At 44.4% G+C, this 27,858-nt stretch overlaps 2 protein-coding genes across 3 annotated transcripts in view; one reads left to right on the forward strand and one right to left on the reverse strand.

Moving 5' to 3' along the window:
• The window catches only part of dock1 (dedicator of cytokinesis 1), a 200,906-nt gene that overhangs the window by 81,642 nt on the left and 91,406 nt on the right, over positions 1 to 27,858 (forward strand). For both annotated transcript variants that reach the window (XM_084567048.1, XM_084567047.1), the window contains 2 exons: positions 525 to 652; positions 3,338 to 3,433. In XM_084567048.1, coding sequence (XP_084423174.1) covers positions 525 to 652; positions 3,338 to 3,433 — 224 coding nt within the window. The remainder of the gene's footprint in view (positions 1 to 524; positions 653 to 3,337; positions 3,434 to 27,858) is intronic.
• On the reverse strand, positions 11,235 to 27,671 carry insyn2a (inhibitory synaptic factor 2A; the record flags this gene model as incomplete). Its single annotated transcript, XM_084567051.1, has 3 exons — positions 11,235 to 11,484; positions 20,618 to 20,689; positions 26,443 to 27,671. 3 exons carry the CDS (start codon positions 27,669 to 27,671, stop codon positions 11,301 to 11,303), a joined length of 1,485 nt encoding a protein of 494 aa, XP_084423177.1. The 3' UTR covers positions 11,235 to 11,300.

A 27,858-nucleotide genomic window follows, 5' to 3' on the forward strand; every position in this document is an offset into this window, starting at 1 on the left:
CTTTAAAAAAAAAAATAGAAAATGTAACATTTGCACCAATGCAGACAAAGCTGTTTGCAGTGGAAGATTGTGCTTTGATTAAAGGCAGCATTAGACTCGACTAGAGAGGGGTCGGTTTGGCCGGTGTGGTCGGATTTTTCATGCTGATGCTATTAGCTGAGGTGATGAATTATCAGAGGTTTCAGGTCAGTGGGTGGTTTGGTCTTTATTATTTTTCCCTTAGTTGATATTTCAGGAGATCTCTGCGACTCTCAGTCCTCTCAAAATGTTTGTGTTTGTAATTGGCTTTTGTTCTTGACAGTCGTGCCTGTTGCACTGCAACTTTTCTCTGGGATTCGGGGGAAGCTTTTGCCACGGACGTTTTAATTAATAAATTCACCGTGTACATTGTTCTAATTTAATCTTCCGAGAAAGCCATTAATAAGGTGCGCGCATCTGCGTCGGGACCATATGCCGCGCCGCTTTGCGTGGTTCATCATGTGGAGTGCTGTCGTGAACGTGTGTGTTTGTTGGCGTCCCTGCAGATTGCCGTGAGATCCTCCTGCCGCTGATGACGGACCAGCTGAAGTTCCACCTGGAGAAGCGGGAGGAGCCGAAGGCTTGCTGCCAGCTGCTTAGCGACATCCTGGAGGTGCTTTACCGGAAGGATGTGGTGAGCAACGCAACTCCAGCTTTATGTACTTTTATTTCCTTCAGGGATAAGCCGTGGCTTTACAAGAGCATCCAGGCGTACCTCCATAAAAAGGAAGCACGTTTCCACTGTTGTTATTTCGCTGAATAACTATTAATCAATGTGCCGTTCTCAATTTGTTTTATTGCACTGCAATGCCTGAAAGCGTCCCTTTTTACAGCAGTGTTAATTTACTAACTTATAGAGTCGGCTGTGCTCAGTTATTCATTGCTCAGGGTTGCTAGAGGCCATTTTCAACAGCATGGAAGTGTACTTTATAGCAATGCGGTCCAAATAATGCTGGTAGCCAGTCAAAACTGAGTAATATCCAAAAATGTTAAAGAAAGGCAACTGGACTTGTAGAGTTTCTTGAAGACGTTTCATCCAAGTAGCTTCTTCAGTTCTGAAGGACTGGTGGGGAGTTGAGGTTTAAATAGAGACATATGTGACTGTAGAACATCAGAAACTTGCTTGACTAGTGTCCATTAGCGGCCAGATTTCACGACTGGTGTCTGTTAAATGCTAAATACTTACCTGTTGTTGAGAGGGGACTGTTTGTCCCTGTCCTCTTTCTCCAATGAATGGAGAAAGAAAGGCAACTGGACCGAGTCTTCATCCCAAATACATCGGCCTCAGACCTCACATGCACAAATGGTAACACACACTCCCAAACACTCAGCTGCTTTACGAGTGTGTTTCATCCTCTTCCATGCCCAGACTCCTGATGTCCTCCCTCAGGCCCTCTCAGACTCTCGTCATTGATCACCGCGGCCCGACCTCCCACACTCCACTCTGCTAGGGATTATCCACCTCTCCCGCCTGCTCTCGCTTTTACACTTGCTGTCTCTCGAATTGTAGCGTCCTCTCGCAGTCTTGCTGTCTCTTTCACATCTGTGTTGAACATCAACACAACCGAAGCTTTCATAGACTTAGGTGCGGCTTATACGTCTGCGTCAATTTGTCGCCTTAGCTACGGCGTCGGCCCGGACCTTACGCAGACCCTAGCGCCGTAGCCTGACGTGCACCTCCCCAGAAATGTAACTACGCGTCACGGCGATGCAGACTGCAAGAGCTGTGATTGGTCTGCTTGGTGGTATCGTATTTCCGCTTTAGTATTTCCGGCTGCTTCTCCATCTCCGCAATTTCGGAATTGATTGTGTTGGATCATTAAAGATGGACCACATCGAGGAAAGGTTAACTGAACTGAACATTTGTAGGACTCGAAAAAAGGTTTTAAAAAGGCAACTGGACTTGTAGAAACCTTTTTTGGATATACCATGACCTGGATGACTGAGAACCTTCACAGACATTTGTAGGACTCGTCTTCTGCGAAAGTTTCGGCGAAAGGTTCGGCGAAAGTTTCGGTCGCCTTTCTTGAAAGTGAAGCAGGAAGTAGAAACAAAAAAGACACACCGCCACCCAAACATGTGTTACAGAGCAAGCCAGACTGGCGAGCGGACATGTGTAAATGCCTCGCACCGGTGTAGGCTACGTACGTAGGTTACGGCATCTATGTCCCGTCGTACCTTAAACGAGCCTTTACACATAAGGAGGGAAAAGCGACAGCAAAGACGACCTCTGAGGTTATTTCTGTCTACCGGAATTCCAACTCATCTTGTTGGAAATAAAGATTTAATTTTATATGTCACTCCTAAGAAATCACCACCCCTTCTTTCATGGCATGCATTTGAGTGGGCTGTTAATACAGGCCTGTATTTTTCTCTTAAAAACAGTCTCATAAATCATGTGGGTTTTAGGTTGTGCGTCACACTTGCTGCTTAGGAAGGCAATATCTGAAACTTCCTCCTCGGATAATTTATTCTCCCCTGTGCTCCGCTGTGATTGTGTGAATGTGTGTGTGTGTGTGTGTGTGTGTGTGTGTATGTGTATGCACTCACTCACTCGGATGAGTTCTTCAACCACAGAGAGGGGCCATGTAAATTATTGAAAGTTTAGTTTGACACTGCAGAACTCAGTCTGCATGGAAAATTCCCCCACAGACAGGTTCGCACAGTAAGAAACAGCCCTGTGCTCACACAGACTACTAATAGAAGGCCAAGGAAAACTGCCTCACTTATGACAGCTGCCCCGTCGGCGTTTAGGGGGCATGAACGTTCCTCCGAACGGCATGAAGTGAAATTTGGTGAAAGTCAAGTAGGAAGCAGTTGATTTCTGATGCGGTTTGGAATTAAAGAGAAAATGACCTCTAAATCATTTAAGCAATATCATGACTTGAATTTATTCTCGGCTCTTATCCTTCACTGATTTCTCATTTCTCCTTCACCGACACGTGAATCACCCACAGTCTGTCAGTATCTGAATTTCAAGGTGTTTCTCATTGAGCCTGTTTGATGTTCTGCAACCATTTACTCATAATCCACTGTAAACCAGATGGAGCTGCATGTTTTTGAATGAGAAGTAGTCTCATTCACTCTCTCTCTCTGTCTTTAAAGGCTTTAGATGCAACCTTATGTGCAACATGACTCACGGAAATAACGTCTGCTCCGGCAAATGTGTTTATTTGCACTGAAAAGCAGAATGTCATCATAAAATACATCTTCAAATACCACAAAGTGGAGTTTTTTTCCTTTTGAATAACTGTCATGTCACAATTTTATTTTTATTCTGGTGTCTGAATGTGTGTGCACCTTTTTATTCTTTTTGCAGGGTCCCACCCAGTGGCACGTTCAAATCATCATGGAGAAGCTGCTGAGGACCGTGAACAGGACGGTCATTTCCATGGGCCGCGATTCCCCTCACATCGTAAGTTTGCCTGTATTGCCGAGTATTACAAGTATTTGCAGCCATTTCACTCCAGTACCGTTTTTTGAGGTACTTTACTTTGAGTATTTCCATTTTATTTGAAAGGGAAGCATTGTACTTTCTGCTCCACTACGTTTGCTTTACGACTTCAGCAACTTTAAAGATGAGGATCTTGCACCATGCGTGGTGTAATATTTCAAATACCACGCAGTTAAAAGCAATGGTTTCCGATTTCTTTGGAGTATAGTCAGGGTGACATTTCAGGTGTCTGCGAGTTTCTAACAGTGCCGTCAGATAGTGATTTTTTCCCCCCTCCACTCAGATTTGGGACTCATGTTTCACAAAAACTTCTTTCTTGTCCCATCAATCATCAGACGACTTCAGAGATTTAGCTGCTGTCCTGGTCGGTATATGATCCACTTCCATCAGTAACACGCTGCTCAATATAGAGAGACCATACCAGTACCTGATACCTGTGTAGGATTTTCACTTGTAATGGACATTTCTAGATTGATAGATAGATACTTTATTTAATCCCGTGAGAAATTCGGTGTCCAGTAGCATCATTACATAGATATGAAAGGTATTTAAGTCATATAATAATATAAATATATAATGCTGTGTAAAAAATATACAGTAGTGGCAGCAATGACCACAATCCAGTTGGTTCCTCACAGCGAGGCGTTGTAGAGTCGTACGGCCTGAGGGACAAACGTCCTCCTCAGCCTGTCCGTGGAGCAGGACAGAGACAGCAGCAGGGTGGTGGACATTGTTCACGATGGACCGAAATTTTCTTCAAGGTTCTTGCATCTGCCACCGATGTCAGGGTCTCCAGCTCTGCCCCTACCACAGAGCCCCCCTCCTGTATCAGCTTGTCCAGCCGCCAGGTGCCCCTCTTCTCAGTGCTGCCTCCCCGGCACACTACAGCGTAGAAGAGGGCACCGGCAACGATAGTCTGGTAGAACATGTCCAGCAGCTTCCGGCAGATATTGAACAACCTTAGCCTCCTGAGGAAATAGAGACGGCTCTGACCTTTTTTGTATACCGAGTCTATGTTAGCCGACCACACCAGTCCAGTTCTTGTAGGTCTGAACCACCTCTGCACACTCCCTGTGATGGTTATGGGCTCCAGGTGGGGCCTGGACCTCCATAAATCCACTTCCTTCTCCTTGGTCTTAGCTGTATTGATCAGATGGTGCTTTGCTCCGCACCATGAGACGAAGCTGCTGTTTTGGTAATTTTACTCAAAGCTTCCGGATGCTTCTTCCACCGCTGATTAGCTGCGTATCTAAGTATAACCGTAGCTCTATATCTGTTTCTTTTTTCAGATTTCTGCACAAATAAATACTTGCATGCACACATAAACGCTCAAATATAGACGTCTGTGCACCCCAACAACCTGATTTACTCCCACAGACTTGCTGCAGTTCCAATCCTACACTATCATTAAAGGTACAGTCTACCTTGGCAGAATGCTTTCACGCAACCTCAGTCTAAGAGAGGCTTTGATGTGCTCATATCTCTCTGTAGCCAGTTGTTAGTGCACGTGTGTGTGTTTTGCATATGTTGTTTCACGATTCCCTTATTTTTTATGTGCAGTGTTTGTACACCCTCCCCCCCCACCACCACCACAACAACCGTCATTGCCACCACTATTGGCATTGCCATTGCCGCTGGCATCCTTCTTACTTTGCTCTCTCAGCTAGAGCTCGGTAGCAATTAAGGCACTTATCAGTCATCTCGCACATGTGCCTGACGTGCATAGCAAAGCCTTCATCCATTTTCATGAGTCCCAAAAGTCCGGCGAATGTCACCTTTGCTTTTTCAGTCGCGCGCCAACTCCTTCGTCCTTTGACTCATCTCGTCGCGTCCCGTCGATGCCCGTCTTCGTTGGCGCCGCATGTGCAGCAGCTTTTGCTTCTCCTTTGAAAGTGAGACCTCGGGTAGTAAACACATGTCATTTTTACGCATGTTTTTTTATTATTTTTTTTGGATGAAGTGGATTCCTCCGAGTGCTCTTAAAGGTGCTTTTACGTCTCATTTAAATTCACCAAAGTGGTGAGACGTTTGAGACGTGCGCAGGAAAACGCGGAGACATATGGTGCTCGCTGATACTGATTCTGGTAGCGGTTGGCTTTACATCCTTCCTCCTCCCGCCAAGGCTTATTTGAGATGTGTGTGTGCGCGACCACAGCAGCCTCTCCATCTGGGGAGCAGCAGGAAACGGTGTCACCTGTTTAAATGGAAACTTTTATTAGCAGTAACTGAGCCACACCAGCAAAGAGTGATTTAATAGAAAATGGGAAGAAAAAGTCTGTTATATCGTAGTGCTGTAATAAATCCACTCCTCTGTCCTCGTCTTTCTCTTTTACATCTTCTTTCCTTTCTAAGTTGCAGTAAAGTGATTTTTGCAAACAAAATTCTGCAGCTTTTCTCTATTCCAGCAATGTACCGAGCTAATCTCGCAGACGGGAAGCCCTCTGTTGTGCAACAACAACAACAAGCGAGCATCAGACTGAATAATGTAAACGTAATGAAGCTGTGAGTTGATCCGAGGCCGCCCTGCTGCCCGCGCTCCCCCAGCCGGCTGCCTGTAGGGGGTCTGGGACTCCCACTTACTCTCCCTCTGAAGCCCTCCGGTCTAGTCATTGTTATGCCAGAGATACAGGCTCTGCATCGCGCTGCCTGGCTCCCGCTCAAAAACTTCGGAGAGCGGATTCGGAGAAGAGATTGCACCGCAACAGTTGTGTCGTTAGCGCCTGGTTCTGCTGCCTTTACAGCTCGCCCTCTCGCTCCTGCCAGTTTCCCTGCAGTGGGCTTCTTTTGATCACGCGTTTCAGATATGGAACTTGCCTACCACTTTGACTAAAAGGCCATCAAGATGAAGGCAGCAGCAGACTCAGGTCTCCTCTGTATTATACTAAGTGCAGCCATTTCGGCATCCTCCTGTGGCGCACTCGAAATGGTGTTCCGCTTCCAGCTGTGGCTGCAGAAGAAGACCAGGCTCCTTTCTAGTTAATGAAACTACTCAACCAATGACCTCCCGGAACCTTTATTGAAACGGTCTACTTTGTATACATGTGTCGCAGTTGCCCTCCACCTTGCTCTGCTCCCCAGCTTGCTTTTGACTCCTACCCTTTTCTCACCTGCTCACTATGAAGCTAGCCAGCCACTCTACTTCACTTCCGTGACATTTCTAAGTGGCTGCATAATATTCTGCATCCACGCGCGGCGTCTCCTATCACGCGGCGGGAGTTAGAGGTCATTTCAAAGGCTGCGGCTCTTTTTCTCAAACACTATACATTATATACTACTCGGGGTAGAAGCTGCGTTTGAAGTAGATCCCCAAATCATTATTTAGTCATCAATAAGGTTGACATTTTAACAGCCATGAGATCCGGTTAGCGGTGCCCGGAAGTGTCGTAGGTTTCTAATCAGGGGGCTGCTGTTGCTGCCTCCGGGCACTGCTGTGCCTACTCTGCAGGCACATTGCGCGCAGCCGCCGCTCACACGACGCCGCAGCCAACCGCCGACCTTGTTCTTGTGAGTGGCAGCCTCTTACATTTAGATTTATGCATTAACGTTCTGCACACTCTCTCTTTCTGCCTCTCTCCTTTCTCCCGGCGGTGGTGGACACAGAATGTCGATGAGAATGATCACAGTGACGACTTTAGCAGCGAGGTGGGAGGGGGGTGGGTGCGTTGGTTTTGTTGCGTTCCGTCACTGCAGTGCTACGCCTGTTAAGAGACTCGGACACGGCACCGTTAACACGTTTGCATCGGCGGACGGCCCCGGCGCGTTGTGTCTCTGTGCTCACATCCTCCCTGACGCAGGCTGAAATGAGCCCTCGTGAGTGCGTTTGCAGTAACATTTCGACTGTTGCTGCTGAATTCACAAAGTTCTGAGTTTACGCCCTTGAATTACATTTAATCTTGTTCGAGCTCGCGGTGGAGCAGATCCACATGGATGGCTGCGAACGGGGGCGAAAGACGCTCCAAGAAAACCAATGAATACCGCCGTGGTATATGAGCCGATACTGACAAACTCCTAAATGTCAAAATTTATTTTATAGTGTCCCTGAAAGGCCAGGAATGCGAAGCGTTGCTAGCAGTACCTAACGCTAATGAAAACTAGCCCGCTGAACTTTTTCTGAACTCCACTTTAGAGGACTAACCGGCGTTATTTGGCTGCAGCGCTCTACGGTTATACTAATGACTTTCCTGCAGCGTGCAGAGGGAACGGAGTGAAGAGCTGCAGGGGAAGGACTCTGCGTTATTGATTGACAGTATGGGGCTGACCAACTATAGGGGCCGGAGCTTTTCTTTTGCCGCATGCACTCGCTGACCGCATACGGTACATCGCAACGGTGGATCAGAATCCTCACCTGTGTGTTTGCACGTATCACTCATTCTCTTTACCTCCGCCTGTGCGTGTAGCCGTTTCAGTTTAAGCATTTCTCCGAGCATCTTTCTTTCTGTCTTCTCTCCCCCCCTCTCGCTTTCTATCGCTCTCTCGCCGGCCAGACTGCTGCAGAGCTCTTACAGAAAAGAAGCGTAGTGAGATATGGCACTGCATCATAATGCCTCAAACATGGACTCATCACTCGCTGTACCCTCTCCTCTCCTCACCTGGGATGAAACTTTTGGCTGAGCGTCCCTTGGGGTTTATTGACCTGCACGTCAGATGCGTGGCCACTGTCAACACTGTGTGTGGAAACCTCTGGGACATGTTGATGCCTTCAAACCACAGAGGTTTGTGTTTAAAGTGGGTTAGAATGCAGGATGTTAAGCTGCACCGGGTGTCTTGTTTGCACCCTAGGTACCGTGCAGTAAACATCCACTCAAGAAACGCCCTGTAGAGATGACCCCGATATGATTGAAATAAGAAGGGTAGTGTTGCCCTCCAGTCGCTTTGCTCCATGCATCTGCGTGAGGGTGACTCTGCATCTCTGGGGCTTTTGATCAGAGCTCTGTCCCTAGTTTACCTCGTACCACCAGCATCAGGCAGGTGCACGTGTGGACACCCTTAAGTCGGGAACGTGCGCTGAAGGGAGGATGGTAAGGCCAAGGACACGGCGACTGTGAGTGAGAGCTTTGAATCCGAAATGTGTTCTGAGGGTTGTGCAACTTCATGTGGTTGAATTCCACTCTCGTGTTTTGTTACCCTGCTACATCGGAGAGATGCAAGGCTTGTTTTATGTGTATTTTCAGACTTATCTCCTGCTGCTTTTCATCTCCTAAGCGTTGACTGCTTTCCGCACACGTTTTAAACCAAGCTCGGTTCATCCGAATCACATATCATTAGGGATGCACCGAATATTCGGCCACCGAAACATTTCGGCCGAAAATGGCCCAAAAGTACATTTTCGGTTTTTGGCCGAAAGACTTTTATCACCGAAACAACACGGCCGAAACAGGATGTTGTGATGACGCAAGCAACAACCGCAGCCAGCACGGGCATGTCTGCCGTGTGGACGTATTTCAATATATAAAGTATTATATAAATATTATATAAAGACCCACTGATAGCGATTTGCTTCTAATTTATCACCTGAAATCCAAGAATTTTCATTTCGGTGCATCCCTACATATCATATATGTGTATATGTATATTTCCTCTCTTACCCCTGTGATATTTAGCCATGAGTTTGTGCCGGTGATGTGAGCCCTATCTGTGAGATTATATTTGGTAAAAAAGTGGAGGTGAATGTCGTTTTCTGATGCTCGCAGCAATGAAAAACAAAACAAAACAAAAAAACAACCATTTAAAATAAACCATTTGCCAAGAGCTACATGCTACGAAAGGTAAGTGAGGACAAAATGGGCGAGCCGATCCTTTCACTGCCAGGCTGCTCGCGGCTCCGCAAATAATAACTCTGCTTCAAAGTTGGAGAGCTCTGAAGATGTCCGTTTTTATTTTTCATATTTTTGCATATGAAATGTCATTATTCCTTTTTTCTTTTTTAAAAAACAGTATAAAAGACACAGTATTGCACATAATAAATCAATTGCACTTCTTTAAGATACAGATAAACATCTAGTTCTCTCTCGTTGCTACAGTATATCTACTGAAAGAAACCAACCTGGCATGTACAAGAGTGAAGGTGTGGATTACATGTAACCAGCAGAATGCAGCATGTTGGAGCTTGTGAAGATCGAGCCAGTGATGTCTAGTAGTTTGCTATTTTTTATTTATTTTTTCCCCCCGTTGTTGTTGTGTTGTTTAATTTATGCCCTTGAAACCACTTTGGCACATTTCCTGTTTGTTGGGGCAGTGCTCTTGGCTTTTAGAGTGACTTCAGCTTCATGCTCCTGTTGAGGTTCTTAACTTAATGTTGTTTTCTTTTAGATATTGGCTGCTTTCCCACACATAAAACTGTATTAGCCCTATTTGCTGCTATACGACATATACTTAAATATAGTAAATTCATGTATTGTTTTGGCTGTACATAGTCTTCGAACCCTGTGTGGACATGAGTTTTTACTTTACAGTCGGATAGCTGTGAAGCAATGCGCAGGAGCTAATAATAAAAAAAGGGGGGAAAGAAAGACTTCTGTCCTGAAAAGCTAGAAAATATCCTGCAGAATCCAAGGCCTGTAAAAAGCGTGCAAGGCTACACGCCTGCCACCCTGCAATGTAAAAGCCCTGGTTGTGATCAGAAGTGGCACATTCTGTCTTCCTGCTTGGTTTCAGTATCTGTTAAAGTAGCTGATGCAGGACGCTACATTATTACAATCACGGCTTCCTTCTCTTCCACTTCGCATGTGCTAAAAACCGACACTCTGTAGCTTGCTTGTAGTTTTCTACTGGTGAAGTTTGCCTGCGTGGATTCTTGGGTTTCAACGACCTTATTCTCTTGCGATGTTGTTGTGAAGTGAGAATTACATGTGGTGCATGAAAAGGAATTAAGCGTCAGAAATGAATTACCTCCTGTGTCCGGTAGCTTTTGAACGGCTCCCTTCACGGCAGCGCTAATCAATATATTCCACTAAACCTTAAAGTGAATGTATATAGATATATATTTATATAGAAAAATGTACATTGACGTCTTACTTTGCAAATGTTATTAAGAAAATAAGTGTTATTTATTCATTCTTTGCTTCAAAGTCAGTTGATTCAAGGAGACATTTTAGCGATAGATAGAAAGTTGATCATAGAGCTCCGTTAAACATCTCTGACATTTTGTCCGTTAGGTCTCTTCTTTATATATATGAAAGTCTTCAATCTGTCATGATTAGTACATGTGTGAGTTAATACTCAAAATAGTTCTTTTGGATTATTATTCTGGAGAAAAATGTATCCTGAACAGGGTTAATTGTGCTTTGCAGTACAGTGATATGCTGTTTATGGAGGCCTCAGAGCTTTATGGTTGAATTGGCAACCTCTCCTGGAGGCTGGGAAGAAAGACAAAGTCCCAACTGGTGAACTGAATATGAGACGGACACTGAGCCGTTATCACGGAACAGGAGCCTGTTGATGTCAGTTAGAAAAATATATGCAAACAGACAGCGGGAAATCAAATTTGTCTTCTCACCTTCTCACCGAACTCCAAATATGTTTCCCTGGTGTAATTTCACACCCCGTTTGAAGAAATTAGTTCAAAAATAACTCTGAATCCGTTTTTGGTTGGCATGACATTTTGAATGTTCCATGGAATCCCGTACTCGTGTCCCATTACGCATCCTGTCACGTCTGAGAAGTAGTTCAATATCCAGTTGTGGAGCTCTCCATTAATCGTGGTTACCAGGTCTATAAAATCCAAGGAGATAAAACTGAAGACGATGGATATACCAAATAAATATGTACGGCGGGATGGGATGTTTAAATCCTGTGCATTGGTTGCAGGGGAGGAGGTGGTCCTGTGTTTTCACAAGAACCAAAGTTTCCAGCGAGCATGCTTCTTGGAATCAGCTTTGGACTTGCGTTTTGGGGTAGAGGTGAAGGCCTCCTGGGGGTAAGGCAGGGGAGGGAAGTGGCCGTCCTCCGTTGGGCAAAGCCTCTTCATCAGTGGTTGTAGCTTGTCTTCCTGCTGCTTGAAGTCCAGTTCCACACTGCAGCACAAAAATTAAATAAGTAAATAACAGAGACAAGTCATCAGCTCAAACATTAGCTAACTGCTCATTATTGTCTCTTCTGATGGCAATTTGATGTTGCTGCTTACTGCTGCAACCCACATATTCATATCTGTTCCAGGAAGACTTTGAATGTTGAACATTTGAAGTTTTAATTATCAGAATGAAGGAATCTGAAAGTACTATTTGTTTCCTATCACGGAAGAATTATGGCGACTGTAGCACAACTATACCGATCAGGCATAACATTAAGACAACCATACTGATATTGTGTAGGTCTTCCTTGTGCCTTCAAAACACTTGTGACTCATCAGAGAGTGGACATTAGTGGGGGCCTTTGGGTTGAGGGGGAGGGGCTTCTGTGGATCATCCCAGAGATACTTGATCAATTTGGGATCTAGTGAATTTGGAGGCCAGGTCAACACCTTGTGCTGTAAAAAGTTTTCCAGTAGAACATTGCATTGTGACAAGGGGTGAATTTATCACTGAAGTCACACAGTTCTGGTGCCAGTTATTTCATTTTTGGCCTCATTATTATTGCATTTTTCTTTTTTTTTTATTTTGAGGCAACCTTTGCTCGTTTGCATAGGCCACAAACCACCGCATTAATTTAGCGCTGGCTTTTCATTTGTTACATTTTCGACATTTAGGCAGTGAAAGCAAGTTCCTTCTTTTAATCTTGACATGTTTTGACTGCCACACTTGCCCCGTAACCATCTACGTTGTGGCATCGTCTCACTTCACCTCTGCACAGGGGTTTGTCACAGCGCTGCTCTGCCTGGCAAGGCAACCTACATTTCTCTCTTCATCTCCATTTCCCAGTAGGAAGAGAAAAAAAAAACCTAATTCAGAATGTTTTCGATTTCATCTGGCTGTCCATTTTGGCTGCTGCCATTTCCGTTATTTGCGTTCTTATTGTGATTCATCGAGCGAGAGGGAAGTCCATTAGTATTTTTCCCAGGGAGGCACGCTCGGTCACCGGAGGGGGTGCTGAACTGAAGATCATTTGCTTTGCTAAAATCTGAGATCAGAGCCTGGTTATTGATGTGAGCCCTTCCGGATTTTAGTTAACATCATGTTGCTTTGATCTCTGCAACATTACAACATCTGCAAAAGATAATGGGGATGCAGAATAATTTAATTTTGTGGGATTTTTGCGCGCACACAAACATGGAGAATTTCTCTGTGGACACCACGTTTTCCCCAGAGCGCCAGGGGATTTATGTGGACCAGCCGTCATTGTAATCCCACACCCGCGCACATCTGACTGCTAGGTTCTGCTAAGTGAAACTCAGATTACAGCCTCAGCTGTGGTAAGTGTAAAGGGACTTTAATCTGCTAAAGCTTCCTCCAGCCACTATGTGAGTCAGGCTGCTAGGGAATCTGACAGACAGGCTTATGTAATGGCAGCAGGCTGCCTGCTCTGATTTAAACACAATGTAATTGTTTATGGACATTTTTTTTAAAGAGAGAACTAGTTTTTAAAATCTGCATTGACCGGACGTCCATCGCAGAATATTGATTTTGATAATGATTGGTATACCAAGTGAACTCTTGGCTCACATTATTCTCTCAGTTGCATCTCAAGCAAGTAATTACTTCCAGAACCTCTGGCAGAGTGAAATGAAACAACTTTTATTAACATTGACACATTTGGTATTGATTAGAACAAAACAGACATAAATGTGGGTGTTTGACTCGAGTAAATGTTGGATGCGGAACCAGACACTCAGCACTTTGCGTTTGTTTGACTCAGGCCTCTAAACGGGAGCCAAGAACACCAGAGCTTTTATCCAGATTCAGATCACCAACTCTTTCTTTGCTTTTATATAAGTCCATTTAAAGTTTGTTTTTGTGCGTGCATGTTTGACTGCATGTTGAAACAGTTTAGAGTATCAGTGCATTCAAGCTGGGATGTGTTCACTCTCAGGCTGTTTAATGCGGTGAAAGCAAACTCTGTTGTGGTGGTTCATAAAGGGCCGATGAGCATGCTATCACTGAAACAGCCAAACAGATACACTGCGACGTGATGGATCATAGAAACTGTGCAATGAACAAAGGCTGATCCATGGTGCAGGGTTAGTGTCTATGAGTGAAGGATTATGAGAACATGACACGCTACAGAGACAAGGCTGCAGTTCCTCCCTTGGGTGATGGCGCTATGAACAGGTCTGATAATTAGTCCGTCCCAAAGAAGTTCTTAGTCTGTTGTTTTCAGCAGCAATGGTCAAGGTAAAGGACAGACAACAACAGTTCACACTCTAAATTTGTAGTCATTCTAAACATTTGTCACATTAGTAGAAACCGACAGCTACAACATGTAGACTTCACAGATGTGTGAACTACATGTGTGAAAATGGTCCTCAGGCGGATGACATATAATGTGAACATGACCTCTTCTGATGTCAAATTCATGCTAACGTGGGCCTCAAAATTAACAGGCTCTTGCTGCTTAGATAAATCATTTACTGGTGGAGCATGAGCATTTCATTTATTTATTTCTTTCGTCTCTTAAAATAACTTTATAGGCACAAAGAAACAAATCTGTCTTTTTCCTGCACCTTTAGAGATTTAAAGTTAGCCCAATGATGTGTCATTTTGTGTGGGATATGTCAACCTTTACCGACCCAAAAAGGACAACCTGACCCCATAAATCAAGTGTTCCGCAAGGGTATGGCCCCCACAACTTACTGTAAGCAAGAACACACACACACACAAACTTGTGTCGTTATCTTTGTGAGGACTTTGAAGTGACATTATTCATTCTCCAGCCCCTGACCGTAACCATCTCAGCTAAGTTTCTAGCCCCAACTAAAAGGGCCCAACAACATTAGTATTCCATTAAAAAAAAAAAAAAAAAAAGCCCCAACGACTTAATCAAAAGAAGACCACACAAACACACATAAATAGACACACAGATACAACACAGCCGTAATAGGATTTCTCCCCTGCTCTTCAGTGGATGCTTCTAATGCAGCTGAGGCTGTTGTTGCAGAACATCCACGGCTACAGTTTACTGCCCTGCACGTAGAGACACAGCCATTTGAACCTAAAAAGCCTATTATTTTATTGGTACAATATTGAGAAGCTATATTATCAGTGTGTTTTAGTTCAAAGTATTGTAGACAGTAGATATTGGTATTTAACATTGATTTCAATTATTAAGATGGCTATTAATATACTGATTACCAAATGTATTTCATAAAAAGGGTCGTTTTATTTAAATTTAAAAATAGATTAGGAATTTTAACCGGATGTTATTTTATTATGTTATTTAATTCTACCAACCATACGATTCATATGTGGTTAAAAACAGTCCAGATTTAGCACTGCAGTCTGTAACAATGGTCAAATGTGCTATGAACTGCTAAATCTGCTAGATTTTTTATTCATTTCTTCATCCCTAGGTGACTTCGATTGAGGGAATTTTTCAGATTTGAGATTTTGAGCAGAAGAAGAAGATGTTTTTTTTTTCTTTTAAATGCCTCTTATCTGCCAACAGCCGTGGGCCCAAGGCGTTGTGTTTTTGGGTTTAGGGCCGTCCATCCTATTCTTGTGAACGCTTGCCCTTGAGGGAATTTCTCCAAATTTAGTACAAACGCTCACTTGGCCTCAAGGATGAAGTCATTAGAATTTGGTGGTCAGGGTTACTGTGACCTCGCAAAATTCATTTTGGCTATTACTCAAATCTCACACGGATGTCTAATTAGGTTAAAATGGCAATATACACAAGGTCAAAGGACCCCTTCACAGTGATTTTAGTGCCACTGTTGTTGCCAAATATTCCCACTGACACCATGCCGAAATCATTTTTTTATGAACTACTGCCTTTATTAATCATGTTTGCACAACTTATCCTGCTTCATATTACAGGATGCGTGGTATTTGTAAATCATCACTCATCTACAATCATTTGCGTGCCCTTTTAGCTTCACATGGTACCTGTTTTAAGGCTCATCAAAGTATGTCCATGGAAGCAAGGAAAATTAAATGTCACTGACAGGGGGGAAAAAAATCTGCATAACTTCATTTGAGAAAAATGGAGAGAAAAGATAATCATCTCATCTTTGAAACATACTCACAAGGGCTTGTAATGAAAGATTTATTAGTCTCTACCCAGCCCAGTTATCAGCATCTCCTTATGAAAGTGTCATGGGCCCCGCTGTGTCACATTCACATCTATTTTTCCTCGCTGAAAATGAAAAGTGAAGCGTTGTTGGCATTCTCCTGTCCTCTAGCTGCCACTCACCTGAGCGGGTTGTTGGATCAGAGCAAATTAGAGAAAGCACTTTGGACCTTTTCAGTCTTTAACCTCTCACCCTCACTTGTTCTGACGCTGGCTTTGTCTCAATCTCGCTCTTTTTCTTGTCACGTCCCTCTTCTCAAAAAAAAAAAAACAAGTATATATACTGTATATACTGAGAAAGCTAGAAACTCATCCTTTTCCACTACCACGCATAAACTCTCATTTCAATCCTTTCATTGCCCCACACACCTCTCATCACCTCATTCACTTTAAACATCTGTGAGTCTTTATCTCTCGTTGTCGCTTTCATCCTCCCGCTGTTGCACATTCTCGCCCTGCCTGTCCTTTTTTTTTTTTGTTCCCTTATCTTCCCTCGGGTGTGAATGGGCTCCTCTTGACTGTCCTCGCTGTCCCTTCACACTATCTGTCCTGCCGAGGATCACTCTTGTAGCTATGGTAACCAGCTTGCCACCATGTTGGAAAACATTGTTATGCTTGCACAAAAAAAAGAGAGATATCTTCCTCCGGCAGACGCATGCTGCAGGACAGCCTCGCTGCTCAGTAATTTCCATACGTTATAATGTAATCAGCTCCTCAGCCTTTAGCAACGCCTAATTGATTTTCATAGCCTCGCACAATAGATTGGAGATCCTTCCTCCTCTTAAAAGCTCATTCCTTTGTTGATTTTTCTATTTGCACTGCGCAGTGTTATTCAAAGAACGTTTTACCATCAGATAGTTTGCTTAATGATCAGCGGTAGCACCCCGTCTCTGAATTAATCACAAGACTCGCTAGCTAAAGACAGAATTGCACTGATGGGAAATAACCGTAGTTATCATGAACAATGGTACCCACTGGTGTGGACCTCCCCAATCGACTCCTCTAATCACAAAATACTTATATCTATCTCCGCTTTTGATCAGCACATTAACCCGCATAAAGGCAATGTGAGGAAAATGAGATTACAGGTTTTTTTTTTTCTTTTGCGTCAAGACACATCAGTGGAACGCATTTCAAATCCCCAGCTTTTCTGCGCCATCCTATTTGTGTCATTTTCTTCTTATTCAGCCTCTCTCTGTGTTTGTCTCTCATGCCTACTCTCTGACTCCTTTTGGTTGGGAACTCCTCCCTCTCTCTCTTCACATGTCAGGCACATTGTATTAAGCATTGAATCTCCGAGTTCATTTGACCTCACACTGTTGGCTGCTAGGAGGAGATATTCTGAAGAAAAAGTGAAATAGGCAAAGTAACTAAAGGAGGTTGAAAGAATGATTGGCTGAGTTCATGATGGTTAAAAACGAAGAAAGCGGGACCAGACGGGGACAGGAGACGGTTAAGATACTAAAGGCTGTTACGTCCTCTGCAAGGCGTAAGAAATTAGTTCTCGCAGCCCTCGTTTGGGAGTTCTCAACACATTAAACATCAAAACGGGCAGAGCTTTTTTCTTGTGTGGTGTCTGATAACTATTCTGAGATTGGTCAGAAATTTGAAGTGGGAGTGGTTAATGCAGAAAAGTAGAAATGCTAGCGGACACTTCGCGAGCTCCCAGATGCTAGCATTTGTAGTTTGGCCGCTAATCTCTCCAGGGTAGAGATCGGCATACCGTGTGTGGGTGCATGCTGAATGAACTGCGTTATCCGACGGACAAGGCCGTCAAAACGACTGGCCGGCATCCGAAAATAATAAGAAAAGTGGGAGGGGCTTATGAGGACTTCCCCAGAGTTCGGCATTTGAGTTTCTCGTGAAGTATAAATGACCTGGCCAAAAATAACTTTGTTCTTGCTCACCTCAAGAACGAGAACAAATTTCCCACTTCTTGCAGAGTATGTAACGAGCTTAAGAAGTCTATGCCCACTGCAGCATTGTATTGATCCGATGCTGTTGTTGTGCTATAGATGGGCTGGATGATAAACTCGTAGACAAATTGATTATGCAGAGGAGTGCATGGCTGACTCCTCACAGAGAAGCATTAAAGTGATTTGTGGAAGCTTAATGTCCACTCCAGTCATAAGACCAGCTTCCTCAAAAACACATATTTAAGGGTTTGGCACTGCGCACCGACACACAAACGTACACACAATCCTAATAGATATCATAGACAGCTATTCTTCCCACATGCACTGCATGTTCCTTCAGAGCTCTGCTTCCTATCTTGTGTTCCTCCACCTCCGGAGAGGTTGTTTTCATGGAGATCTAAGTAATTAGATTGCCATTTAATCCCTCTGCCTGTTTGAATACAACTGCTATATTTGAGTCTGTGTCCAATCAACGCAATTTGCCATGCCAGGCGAAGCTCTTAAAGAAAAACTCGGGTCAATTTAACAGATTTTAAACATCTCAGTTAGAAATTTCTGCCCTTTATCGAGTTGAACCCCTGCCAGACGCTGACAGGGTTTGTCAAAAATGCGCCTCCTGTTTTGTATTTGGTTTCTGTTTATTTGCTCTTCCTCCTCACATGAAGCATTTCAATCGATTGTGGCAGGTTTAGGGAGCCAAATGTGGATGTTTGATGTTAATTTAGTGCCTGTTCGAGGACATTTGTGACTGTGTGCGCTTGATCACCGCCTGCTACGTCAAGGGGCTACTCTGACCTGACGTTCAGGTTCTTTTTATGCAGCCGGCATTTTGCGTATTTTAAATCCACATTTTGAGATCATATTGATCCAGAAATGAAACACCTGTCCCAAAGCACCCGTATTTAGTAAGCATGCACTCTGGCAAGAACATCTTGGGGGGGAAAAAACAAGAAAAAGAAACTTCCAATGGAATTTTCTAAAATTAGACCCGTTATCACACTGAAGTTTGTGCTCACAGATTTAGAGTGATGATGATGACGTCTCTAGGGTCTGCAGAGCACAGCAGAGCAAGCATAGCTGGTCTTTATTCAGGCAGGCAGAGCAGTGTTGGAAGATAGGTAGACTAAAGGAAAAAGGAAACTCTCTTCCACAAGGCTAAATCACAGTTACCATTAAACATGACAACTGTGCACCGATGATGTCCAAAAAACACCAGGTGAGATCTGTTCTTTAATCCTGTAGCCAAACCACTGCCTTTAGCTTCCTATGCCCATCACATCATTTGCCATAACTCAGCTCAGCTCACCTCATCTTTCTGTCTTTGACTTGTTAAAGCGCCATCTTTGTTGTCCACCCTGCAGCTATACACAGGGGCCTGCTGTGATTCAAGAAACACTTTGCGAAGCGACGCGGCTCAAGCATCAGAGGGAACGGAGCTAAGCCCTGCTCCTTGATTTTTCAGGAGCCCATTGAAGTTCAGCCAGAGGTTTATCAGTTATTGAGAGCAGTGGACAGAAAATGATTAAAATGGCTCTTCAGAGGACAAATCCAGGCTGAGTGGAAGAGCAGTGACCACTAAAACCGGTTTATTGATTTCCTATCTCACTCTTCTTGTTTAAATCACCTTTCTTTCTCATCTTTTTCCTCATCCCGTGACTTGTAACTGCGCCAGACAGAGTTACAGGCAGATTGCATTCACATATGCGCAAACATATTGTCATGCATTTCTGACTAAACTGCAGACAGTCATGCCGACTGTATATCGAAGAGAAACGCTCAAGCTAGACGGGCGTGTCGCAACTTGTGAGGCTAAATAACACAACTATTGGATGGATAGCCTTGCAAATTTTGTGTTCGTGTTCCCCGGAAGATGCACCCTTGGTCCACTGGTACACGCATGGATCTAGGTTCTTAGCTTGTACTGAAATGTCTTGCAGAAAGCTATTTGTGCAGAGCTAGGGAGTTTGACCCCCTGCCGAAACTTCAAATCCACTCTGATTGGTTAGGGTCCAGTGGCCCAAGCAGGCGCCATCCATATACTGTATGTTTGAGCTGAAGGCAGCAATGTTTCTGGTGAAGGAAAGATGCAGGTGGAGAGAGTGAGATGTTGGATTATTATTTTTTTCTTTAGCCCCCGAGTGAAGGATGAGTCATCAACATTTGTCAATCGTTTTTCCAAATACTCTAAAATACCACCAAGAGTACCTACAAAACGACTGTATGGTCAATGTTGGGCCCGGATACTGGCAATATAAAGTGTGTGACGCCTAAAATATATATATATATCTCATACAAAGCCTAAAATAAAGTACAGAACAGACTGTAGTGAAGAATACCCATCGAGTTCTGGGAACCCGAAAGCAACAGTTGTCAAAAACTCAAAAAAATCAATGCACAGCGTATCCTCATGTCCGATAAGCTGGAACCAGACATTTTTCTACGTTTTGGTTGATAATCTTTTCAAACAGTTAATTAATTTTCAAAACTGATATTGAATTGAATCAATTAACTAACTACTTGTCTCAGCATCGTTTCACATTTTACGCACAGTCACTCACTAAAGAGATAAGCAGAAAATTATTGACTTGTGCTCATGTGCCCTGGTTGACTAATGATTTCTGACTTGCATCTGCGCTGGTTATCAAACAAACTGAACTGAAGTGGAAAGCATGCAGAGTTTTAGTTGGCTTGGCAACGGCACACCGTGATGATATTTCGTGATGTCTGGACGGTAATTAATTTCACCTTTCACGGCCCCGTGCGCGCCGTTTCCTACAGTATATACTCTCTCAGCTTTTCAAACATGCGCCCTTTTGGCTCTAAAAGCAGCCGACTCGTGTAGAAGGTACAATAGTTGAACCAGACAAAGACGCATAGCTTCGGAGCGAGAGCGCGGTGTGTAAATGTCACATGTCCCCGTGTGCTCATTAACAGCTTTCCCATTAGTCTTGCGTCCCCTGCTTCTTCCCCTCCCCTCCGCTGTCCCGTTTCCACCTGTTCTCTTCCCCTCAAGGAGAAAGGACAGGACACATTTGGATCATCATGTCTTTGAAGAGGAATGACTACTAACCTGTAAATAATGCATGCGCTGTTCCGGCATGTGTCACAGTTGGCCGTGTCCTGTCCAGTTCGATAGGAGAGTCTGCGGGGAAGATAAGAGTCGTGAATGAGTAATTACGGGACTTGTTACGCCGCTCCCTCACACCTTCCTTTCTCATCTTATTTGTCATCCCTCGTTAGCGGGGCTGAAGTAAATGAGGGCGATGAGGAGTCACGCTGCCCTCCTGAGTGGCCTGTGCCCGGCAGCCAGGGCAGAAAGAGCAGAATGTCAGCCATTAGCTGTGGCAGACTGATTGGAGGTCAGACGAGGCAAACTGGTACACACGGCGAGTTTCTGGGCTGCAGTGAAAGGGAGTTTTGGTCGAAGAATTGCATCTGGATTGAATCATTACCTTACGATTTATGTTTTAGTTTTTCACGAAACACAAAAATGAAAGAAGTAAAAAAAAGAGCTGCAATTAATCACAATTATTAATTTATTTACCACTTAATCACTTAATTCTTGGACAGAAAAAATGGTTTTTACAAGCACAGGAATTGCATATTTTATCTGAACAGCTGAGCAAAACCCAAAGGAACTCAACCTACAGTGATATAAAACCGATTCAATTTGCAAATCTTGGAACAAGAAATGGTTTGACATACTTACTTGAATGAATTTGCCTAATGATTAATTTAGTACTGAAATAGTCTTAAATTAATTTGCTAATCAGTTAATTGAGTACACGTTTGAGGACTAACCCCAGGTTTTTGGATTGTCAGTTGCGAATAATTTTTCCCTTATATCTACAAGTAGTGTCCTCAAGCCTTTTTGCGTTGTTGACCCTTTTTGCTGACACCGAAGAAGTCCCTCCGTTGATTTGTCCATCCCGTGCTGGATAGTGTCGTAAAGGATACAGTATGAGATATGACCTGAAAATTTCAGAATCATTTGCTTCCTCCAATGCACGGCTAATACGTTTTCGTCAATCCTGGGCTGACCCTAACGTACGTAGCCTAACGTACATAGCCCAACCAACGTAGCCTAACGTACGTAGCCTAACGTGCACCTCCCCAGAAATGTAACTGTGATTGGTCCGCTTGGTACCAGCGTATTTCTGCTTTAGTATTTCCGGCTGCTTCTCCATCTCCGCAATTGTCAAATTGATTGTTTTGGATAACGACGGAACACATCGAGGAAAGGTTAACTGAGTAGGTTCGGCGATACAGACATTTGTACGACTCGTCTTCGGCAAAATTTCAACAAAAGTTTCACTCACCATTGTTGAAAGTGAAGCAGGAAGTAGAAACAAAACTTAACCCAAATGGCAAAAAAGACACCGCGCCAACTAGCGTTTGGGTGACATTTTTACAGAGTGAGCCAGAGTGACGAAGTGTAAATGGTTTGCACCGACGTACGTAGGTTACGCTGTCTACCTCCTGTAGAAGTATAAATCAAATCAAATTTGACAATTTTTGTCAATGTTTAGGATGGCAGTGAATTGGCTTTTTGCAGATTGTCTCGATTTTACTGTGATATTGATCCGATATCCTAAAATATTATGTCCCGTGTGTTCATATAGTCTGTCATCAGCCGTCTATGTCATTAACCAAATTCCCGTATGCATTGTTGTTTCTCAAGGGGCAATTGAGGGCCCTGAATGAGACGAAAAGCCATCCTCATCAAAGACTCAATGGTTTTCTTATTGGATTAGCATGTGGAAATGTGCATATGGTATTGATTGACATGAAGTGCCCTTCTTGTTATTCATAGCGTATTCCAGTTGACTCAATTTACTATTGACATGGACTAGATGGAAATCCTTTGTTGGTTGTTTTTTTGGAGATAATTACGCTGCATTACGTCAAAGAAAAATTGACTGAACATTTTCAAACCTTGTACAGATGTGTTTCGCTGTTTTTCTACCAATGTGTTGTCCTTCATCTACCACAACCAGGTGTTTGTTTGCGATCACAGCCGCACATAGAAGCTACCAATTCCAGTCTTCCTCCTGCCAACGCAAAATTTAATTTGATATATTTTAAGTATTTATTTGTACGGCCTTTGTCTTGGCTGGATCAGTTCACCAGCGTCTCAGCCATCATCACCTCGGTGGGCTTTAAACACGTGGAAGTCACTTTATCACGGTAGAATATTCAGCCTGTGGCGCGTCACTCAGGATAATCTGCGAACTGTGTGAAACCTTTTTCACTGTGATGCGTATCGAGCCTCCGCAGTAATGGGGTCGCTGTATCTGAAGGGAGATGTCCTTGTTAAATTATATATTTAAGTTCTATTGTAGTGGAGTTGTGGCGCAAATCACAGTGGTTAGATACCTATACAGCCAAGTTACAAAATAATTGTATTTGTTTTCAGGACATTCTTGAAGTAACTGTTTAACCGTGCACACTGCAGCATTAGATTCTACTTCTCATTGAGGTTACTATGCTCATTTTCACTTCTTTTTTTTAATTCTTTCATCTTTGCAGTGGCGGTCACGTTTCTCGGTCCTCTCTTGTCACGCTGCCCATAGAGTGCCGCACCAATAAAAAAAACTAAAACCACTCTCCTAATCTGCTGCGCCACTTTCTGTGCTGTATGCTCTGACAGGTATATTAGAGGCGTTGATATCAATATTGTTACTTAACGCTGTAGCTGAATGAGGCAATGGAGTTCAAGAAGAGGATAAGTGCGGGGATACAAGAGGTTTCCTTGAAGCTTTGCACCTTAGATTGATTGTAATTAACGGGCATGCCGTTCGGGTTGGATTGACAGACCGGTACAGTGGGTGACGCCGCAGCCACGTTCACTTCCCACCAGATGAGCCGATCAATAAGCGCGGGCAACTGGGTTGTGTGTTTTGTACAACTCCCCTGAATGCCCTCGTGCTGTCTAGGTCTCTTTCCCTTCCAATCTCTCATCCCACCCCACCCCTCTCTAGTTGATAAGAGAAAATAAGAGAGCAGAGCTCATTTCGGCAGGCCTCCCCCGGGGAGAGCGAAGCCAAAAGTGCCATTAACAATATATTTATACACCCTCCCCCCTCTTTTTTTTTTTTTGCTACTAGGTGAGCTCTCCCAAAGGTCACTGAGTGGGTAGGAGTCCAGAGGCATAAAAACATGCACACATACACAGCGCTAATAGACAGACTACCAACAAGTCCTCATGAGGGTGATTAATTGGGTCTGGCCTGCCAACGCTGTCTGATGACACAGCATTATTCCGGAGCTTTGTGCAGTTGGATGCAACCAACGATGTACTCTAGAGCTGCAGCACACCCTTCACGCTTTTGTGCTGTATGCTCTGGGCAAGCCAGAGTGTATGTGATTGCATGCGTGCTGCGCAAGGACATAGGGTAGGTCATTGTGCTGTAATATCTCTTTTTTTTGTCCCTAATAGCTCGGTGAGAACTGGAGAGCAACTGAGAGAGCTTCGCACTTTGTTAGGTTTTTTTTTATGCTTTAACTGTTAAAAAACATTGAAATGGGAGCAGTTACTTAAGGGATCAGTGTTTCCCTCTACTCACTGTTCCACACGCCCATTGTCTTTCTCCTTAGGTCACACAAATGAGGGGAATGGTGGAGAAATTAAAGATTCTTAGCACCATCATACCGCAAGTCCCTTTCAAAAAGAGTGAATTGAATTGTGATTGAAGTGTTGAGGCATGTAAACTCGTGTTTCTTATCTTATATTTACATTTAGCAGCCATATAAACTGTAAATTTGTCCATGTAAAAGTAGCCAGTGCCCTTTATGCAAGGGGACTGTGAAGCTAATGTAGTGTAAATAATGTGCCTTTAGAATATTTCCATGGCTTGCTGTAATTCCATCTTTGCAAACTGGAAACTTGTACAGGAAGAGGATAGAGGCTCACTTGGCCTTGGACGGATTACAACGGTCTTACACTGCTCACTGACTTTAATTAAATATTGCCACTGTATTTCTCATTAGTGAGTAGAAACACAAAGTGTTTGTTTCTTTAGTATGCGAACAGATGGAGCCATTAAACAGTAGTTTGCAAATTGCCATTTATAAAAGCTCTTCTCCTCTCCCATCCTCTCTTCTCCTCTCCTCCCCTCCCCCACCTCCAAGCCCACCTGCCACTTTAGACGCATCTGATAAGCCAGATGTGCTTGGCAACACATTGAATGAAGATGGCTCCCCTTGCTGCACCACATGTCTGCTTGCTTTTTTTTTTTTCTTTTTTTTGTCGCCCACAACACACTTTTATGAGTTCGATGGTAAGGAGATTAGGGTTTCCTTGTGCAAGATTCGAGGAGCATAATTGCCTTTTTAGATGGAGTAAACCTATGCCGCTGGAAGATCTATTCATTGCTCAACCCCTGTTGAGTGGGAGTTTAACCCCTCTCATTCAGTTACACTGATACCGTGAATCTCTTTCACAAACTTTAAAGTATTTGCGGTTGCTCCTTGGTTAGAGTCTTGTCAGGCGCATGTAATTCCCTTGGGTTTTTGGATATGTTGATTACACTGAGTTCCCCCGCTCCATACCTCGACACAGCGCTGGTCAGAGCAGATAGGGATCTGAGCACCCGGCCCCGGCAATTCACTCCACAAATTGACCATTTTGTTTGCCTCATCCTTTTGGATAGACAATCCTCTATTTCAGCGGGCTTGATGCTATCAGAAGCCCTTTTGTATAAACTCAGTATCCACTGGACAGTAAATGGCTTTTTCACAGGCCACGGGTTTTTCAAAGGCCTTGGACTTACTAGATAAACATTGTATTGTGCAGCCGGATAATGCCAATTGTTAAAAGTTGTTTTTTTTTCCTTAGGCTTGGAAGGAACTTTAAAGTGCCATTCCATGAATTGATATTGTCCTCAGAGAGATATTCATGTCCTAATAATAAAAGTTAATTCATTCATTCATTCATCTTCTGTAACCACTTGTGCTGTGAGGGATAGCGGGAGTGGCTGGAGCCTATCCCAGCTGTCATCGGGGCGAGAGGCAGGGTACACCCCGGACAGGTCGCCAGTCTATCGCAGGGCTAATAAAAGTTCAGTCCGACATATTCAGTTTTGATTAGCGTTCTTATTGATTTCAAAGGAAACCTGGCTGATACAAACTGCATTACCACTGCTATTGATCTGACATATGCTTTTGTTTTCACTGGCTAAATTAGTCCCTTTGAAAAAATAGCGAGAGCGTTCGGCTATTCCCTTGCTGTGGGTTTGTGATTAAAGGCCACACATATGGGTTTTCTACCAACCATGTGGGGCAAATGGATAGAGAGGGAGCTGCCTTGAGCAGCTCCATCACATCTGCAGGGAAATCATCGCAAAAGGGCATTTGCAAGGTAGTAGCGCTGCAGGGCACATCCAGGTAAAAGCCCCCTCATCCCAGCAACAACGCACTGTGATCACGGTTTGGTTTGACACTCCTTGGTTGGTTCAGTCGAGGCTCTACTGAGCGGCTGTCACACTATCCCTAGAATCTAGAAATAATGTGACACATCAAGAGGGCAATCTTTTTGTTCATGCTAAATCGCGACTGTTCTGCGCCTCTTATGTTGGCTTAACCCTGGGAACTCCCGGGCCCTTTCCTCAGTCATGATTTATAGATTCATTAAATTTTGATCCAACATTGGCTTGACACCAAGTATTTTTCTTTATTCCTTCGGAGTTCCATTATGTCTGACCGTGAGTGATTTTCAGTCTCTGTCCTCATGTTACTTTGCTTGAGTGGTTCTTTTGAGTTCCATACAATTACATTTAAACTTTAGAAAGAGCACAGCAGGTATGAGTTTAAATATTCTTGCCAGTGCCAGGGGAGAAAATGTCAGATGAGCTCATCCCTAGTGTAAGGTTACAGGCATCAAGTGAGATGTCTTACCCTTCTCTGTGGGCCTCTCCCTTCTCCAGTTCCTGGATGACCCCCAGCAGCACCTTGATGGTCTCTTGACTGGAGCTGATGAGATTTTCCATGGCCTGGAGCTGTGCTTTAACATCTCCGTCCTGATTCATAGGCACAATTTGCTTACAGCCTTCCTGTGTGTGGTCGGGCAGTGCCCCATCAGCCTCGCCACCTATACAGGGTGACAGAGGCTCCTCCATGCCCCGTATAGGCCGGGCAGATAACTGTCCAGTGTGGCACTGTGCCTGTGTCGTACAGCCTCCGCTGGATCGTGGTAGCGTCTCACTCGACAGCCCGTTGAGCTGCAGGCCTTTCTTCCGCTTGCTGCGCGCAGATGGACTGTCCAGGCACTCCACCTGTGTGAGGGAGTTCCAGGCAATGGGGCCCGTAACCTTAGAGGCCCTGTCCGGCAGGGTTCGGGAAGACCCCTCCTCCAAATTGAGCAGCTGCCTCTTGGCCGAGCGGTCTGTATCGGCCTCCCTGTGTTGTAATCCTGTTCTGGCGTGGGACGGAACGCTGCAGAGCTGGTACTCCGCCTGTGCTCCAGCTCCGCTTCCTCTCGGTGTGTCTGCAAGGCAGTCTGTGTCTGCAGTGCAACTGAGCAGCAGAGCGTCAGAGCACAGGCCATCAGGTGCAGTGTGCTGCTCCACTGTGGCAATGCACTCATTAGTATGGAGCAGAGCCCTGGTCCTCAGGACTCCGCTCCCCCCGCAGGCTCCCTCCTCCTCCTCGTCTAAACCCTGCTCTGCTGCCTTGGACGGCTTCACCTCCATGACAAAACCGTTGTTTTGACCTTTGTAAGTTTCCACGGCCGCCACGTGTTTAAAGGTGTGTCCTTTTTTACGCTCAAAGGGAAAGGTCTGGTACCGTTTCTTCAGATCAGGGGACGTCTGGACGCCCGTGCTCCTCGTGACGTTCGGGATCGATCTGCGCGCCGGGACGGTCATGTACTTGCGGTACGCCACTTTGTACGACATCGGCTTGCCTCCTTTCCCCGCCGCCTGCAACTCCGCCTCCCTTTGCTCGTTCTGCGCCTCGCAGATGTCCTTGAAACGCACTTGCAGGGCCTTGTTTCTCTTCCTCACCTGTCGGCTGGCTTCAAGGGAATACTTCACCTCCAGCGCCAGCGAGGTGGAGGGCAAGGGTGCTGCCTCCGAGTCAGACTCTGAGTTGGTGAGCATGCATTTGCCGCCCTCCTTGCTCACCATGTTTCCTGAGAGACACGGAGAAAGACGCTGTGTTAATCATCGGTAATGAGTGGCTTAGACGGGGAGCCTTTCTTGGCTATTACATCCCACTCAACAAAACACACATGCTCTCTAAGATTAGGGAGGAACAACTGTAATTATTAAGAAATACGATTAAAAAAAAGATTTTATCACATATGCATATGCA

This window comes from Chelon labrosus, assembly GCF_963514085.1.
Source record: "Chelon labrosus genome assembly, chromosome: 19".
In the NCBI taxonomy this organism is placed as follows: domain Eukaryota; kingdom Metazoa; phylum Chordata; class Actinopteri; order Mugiliformes; family Mugilidae; genus Chelon; species Chelon labrosus.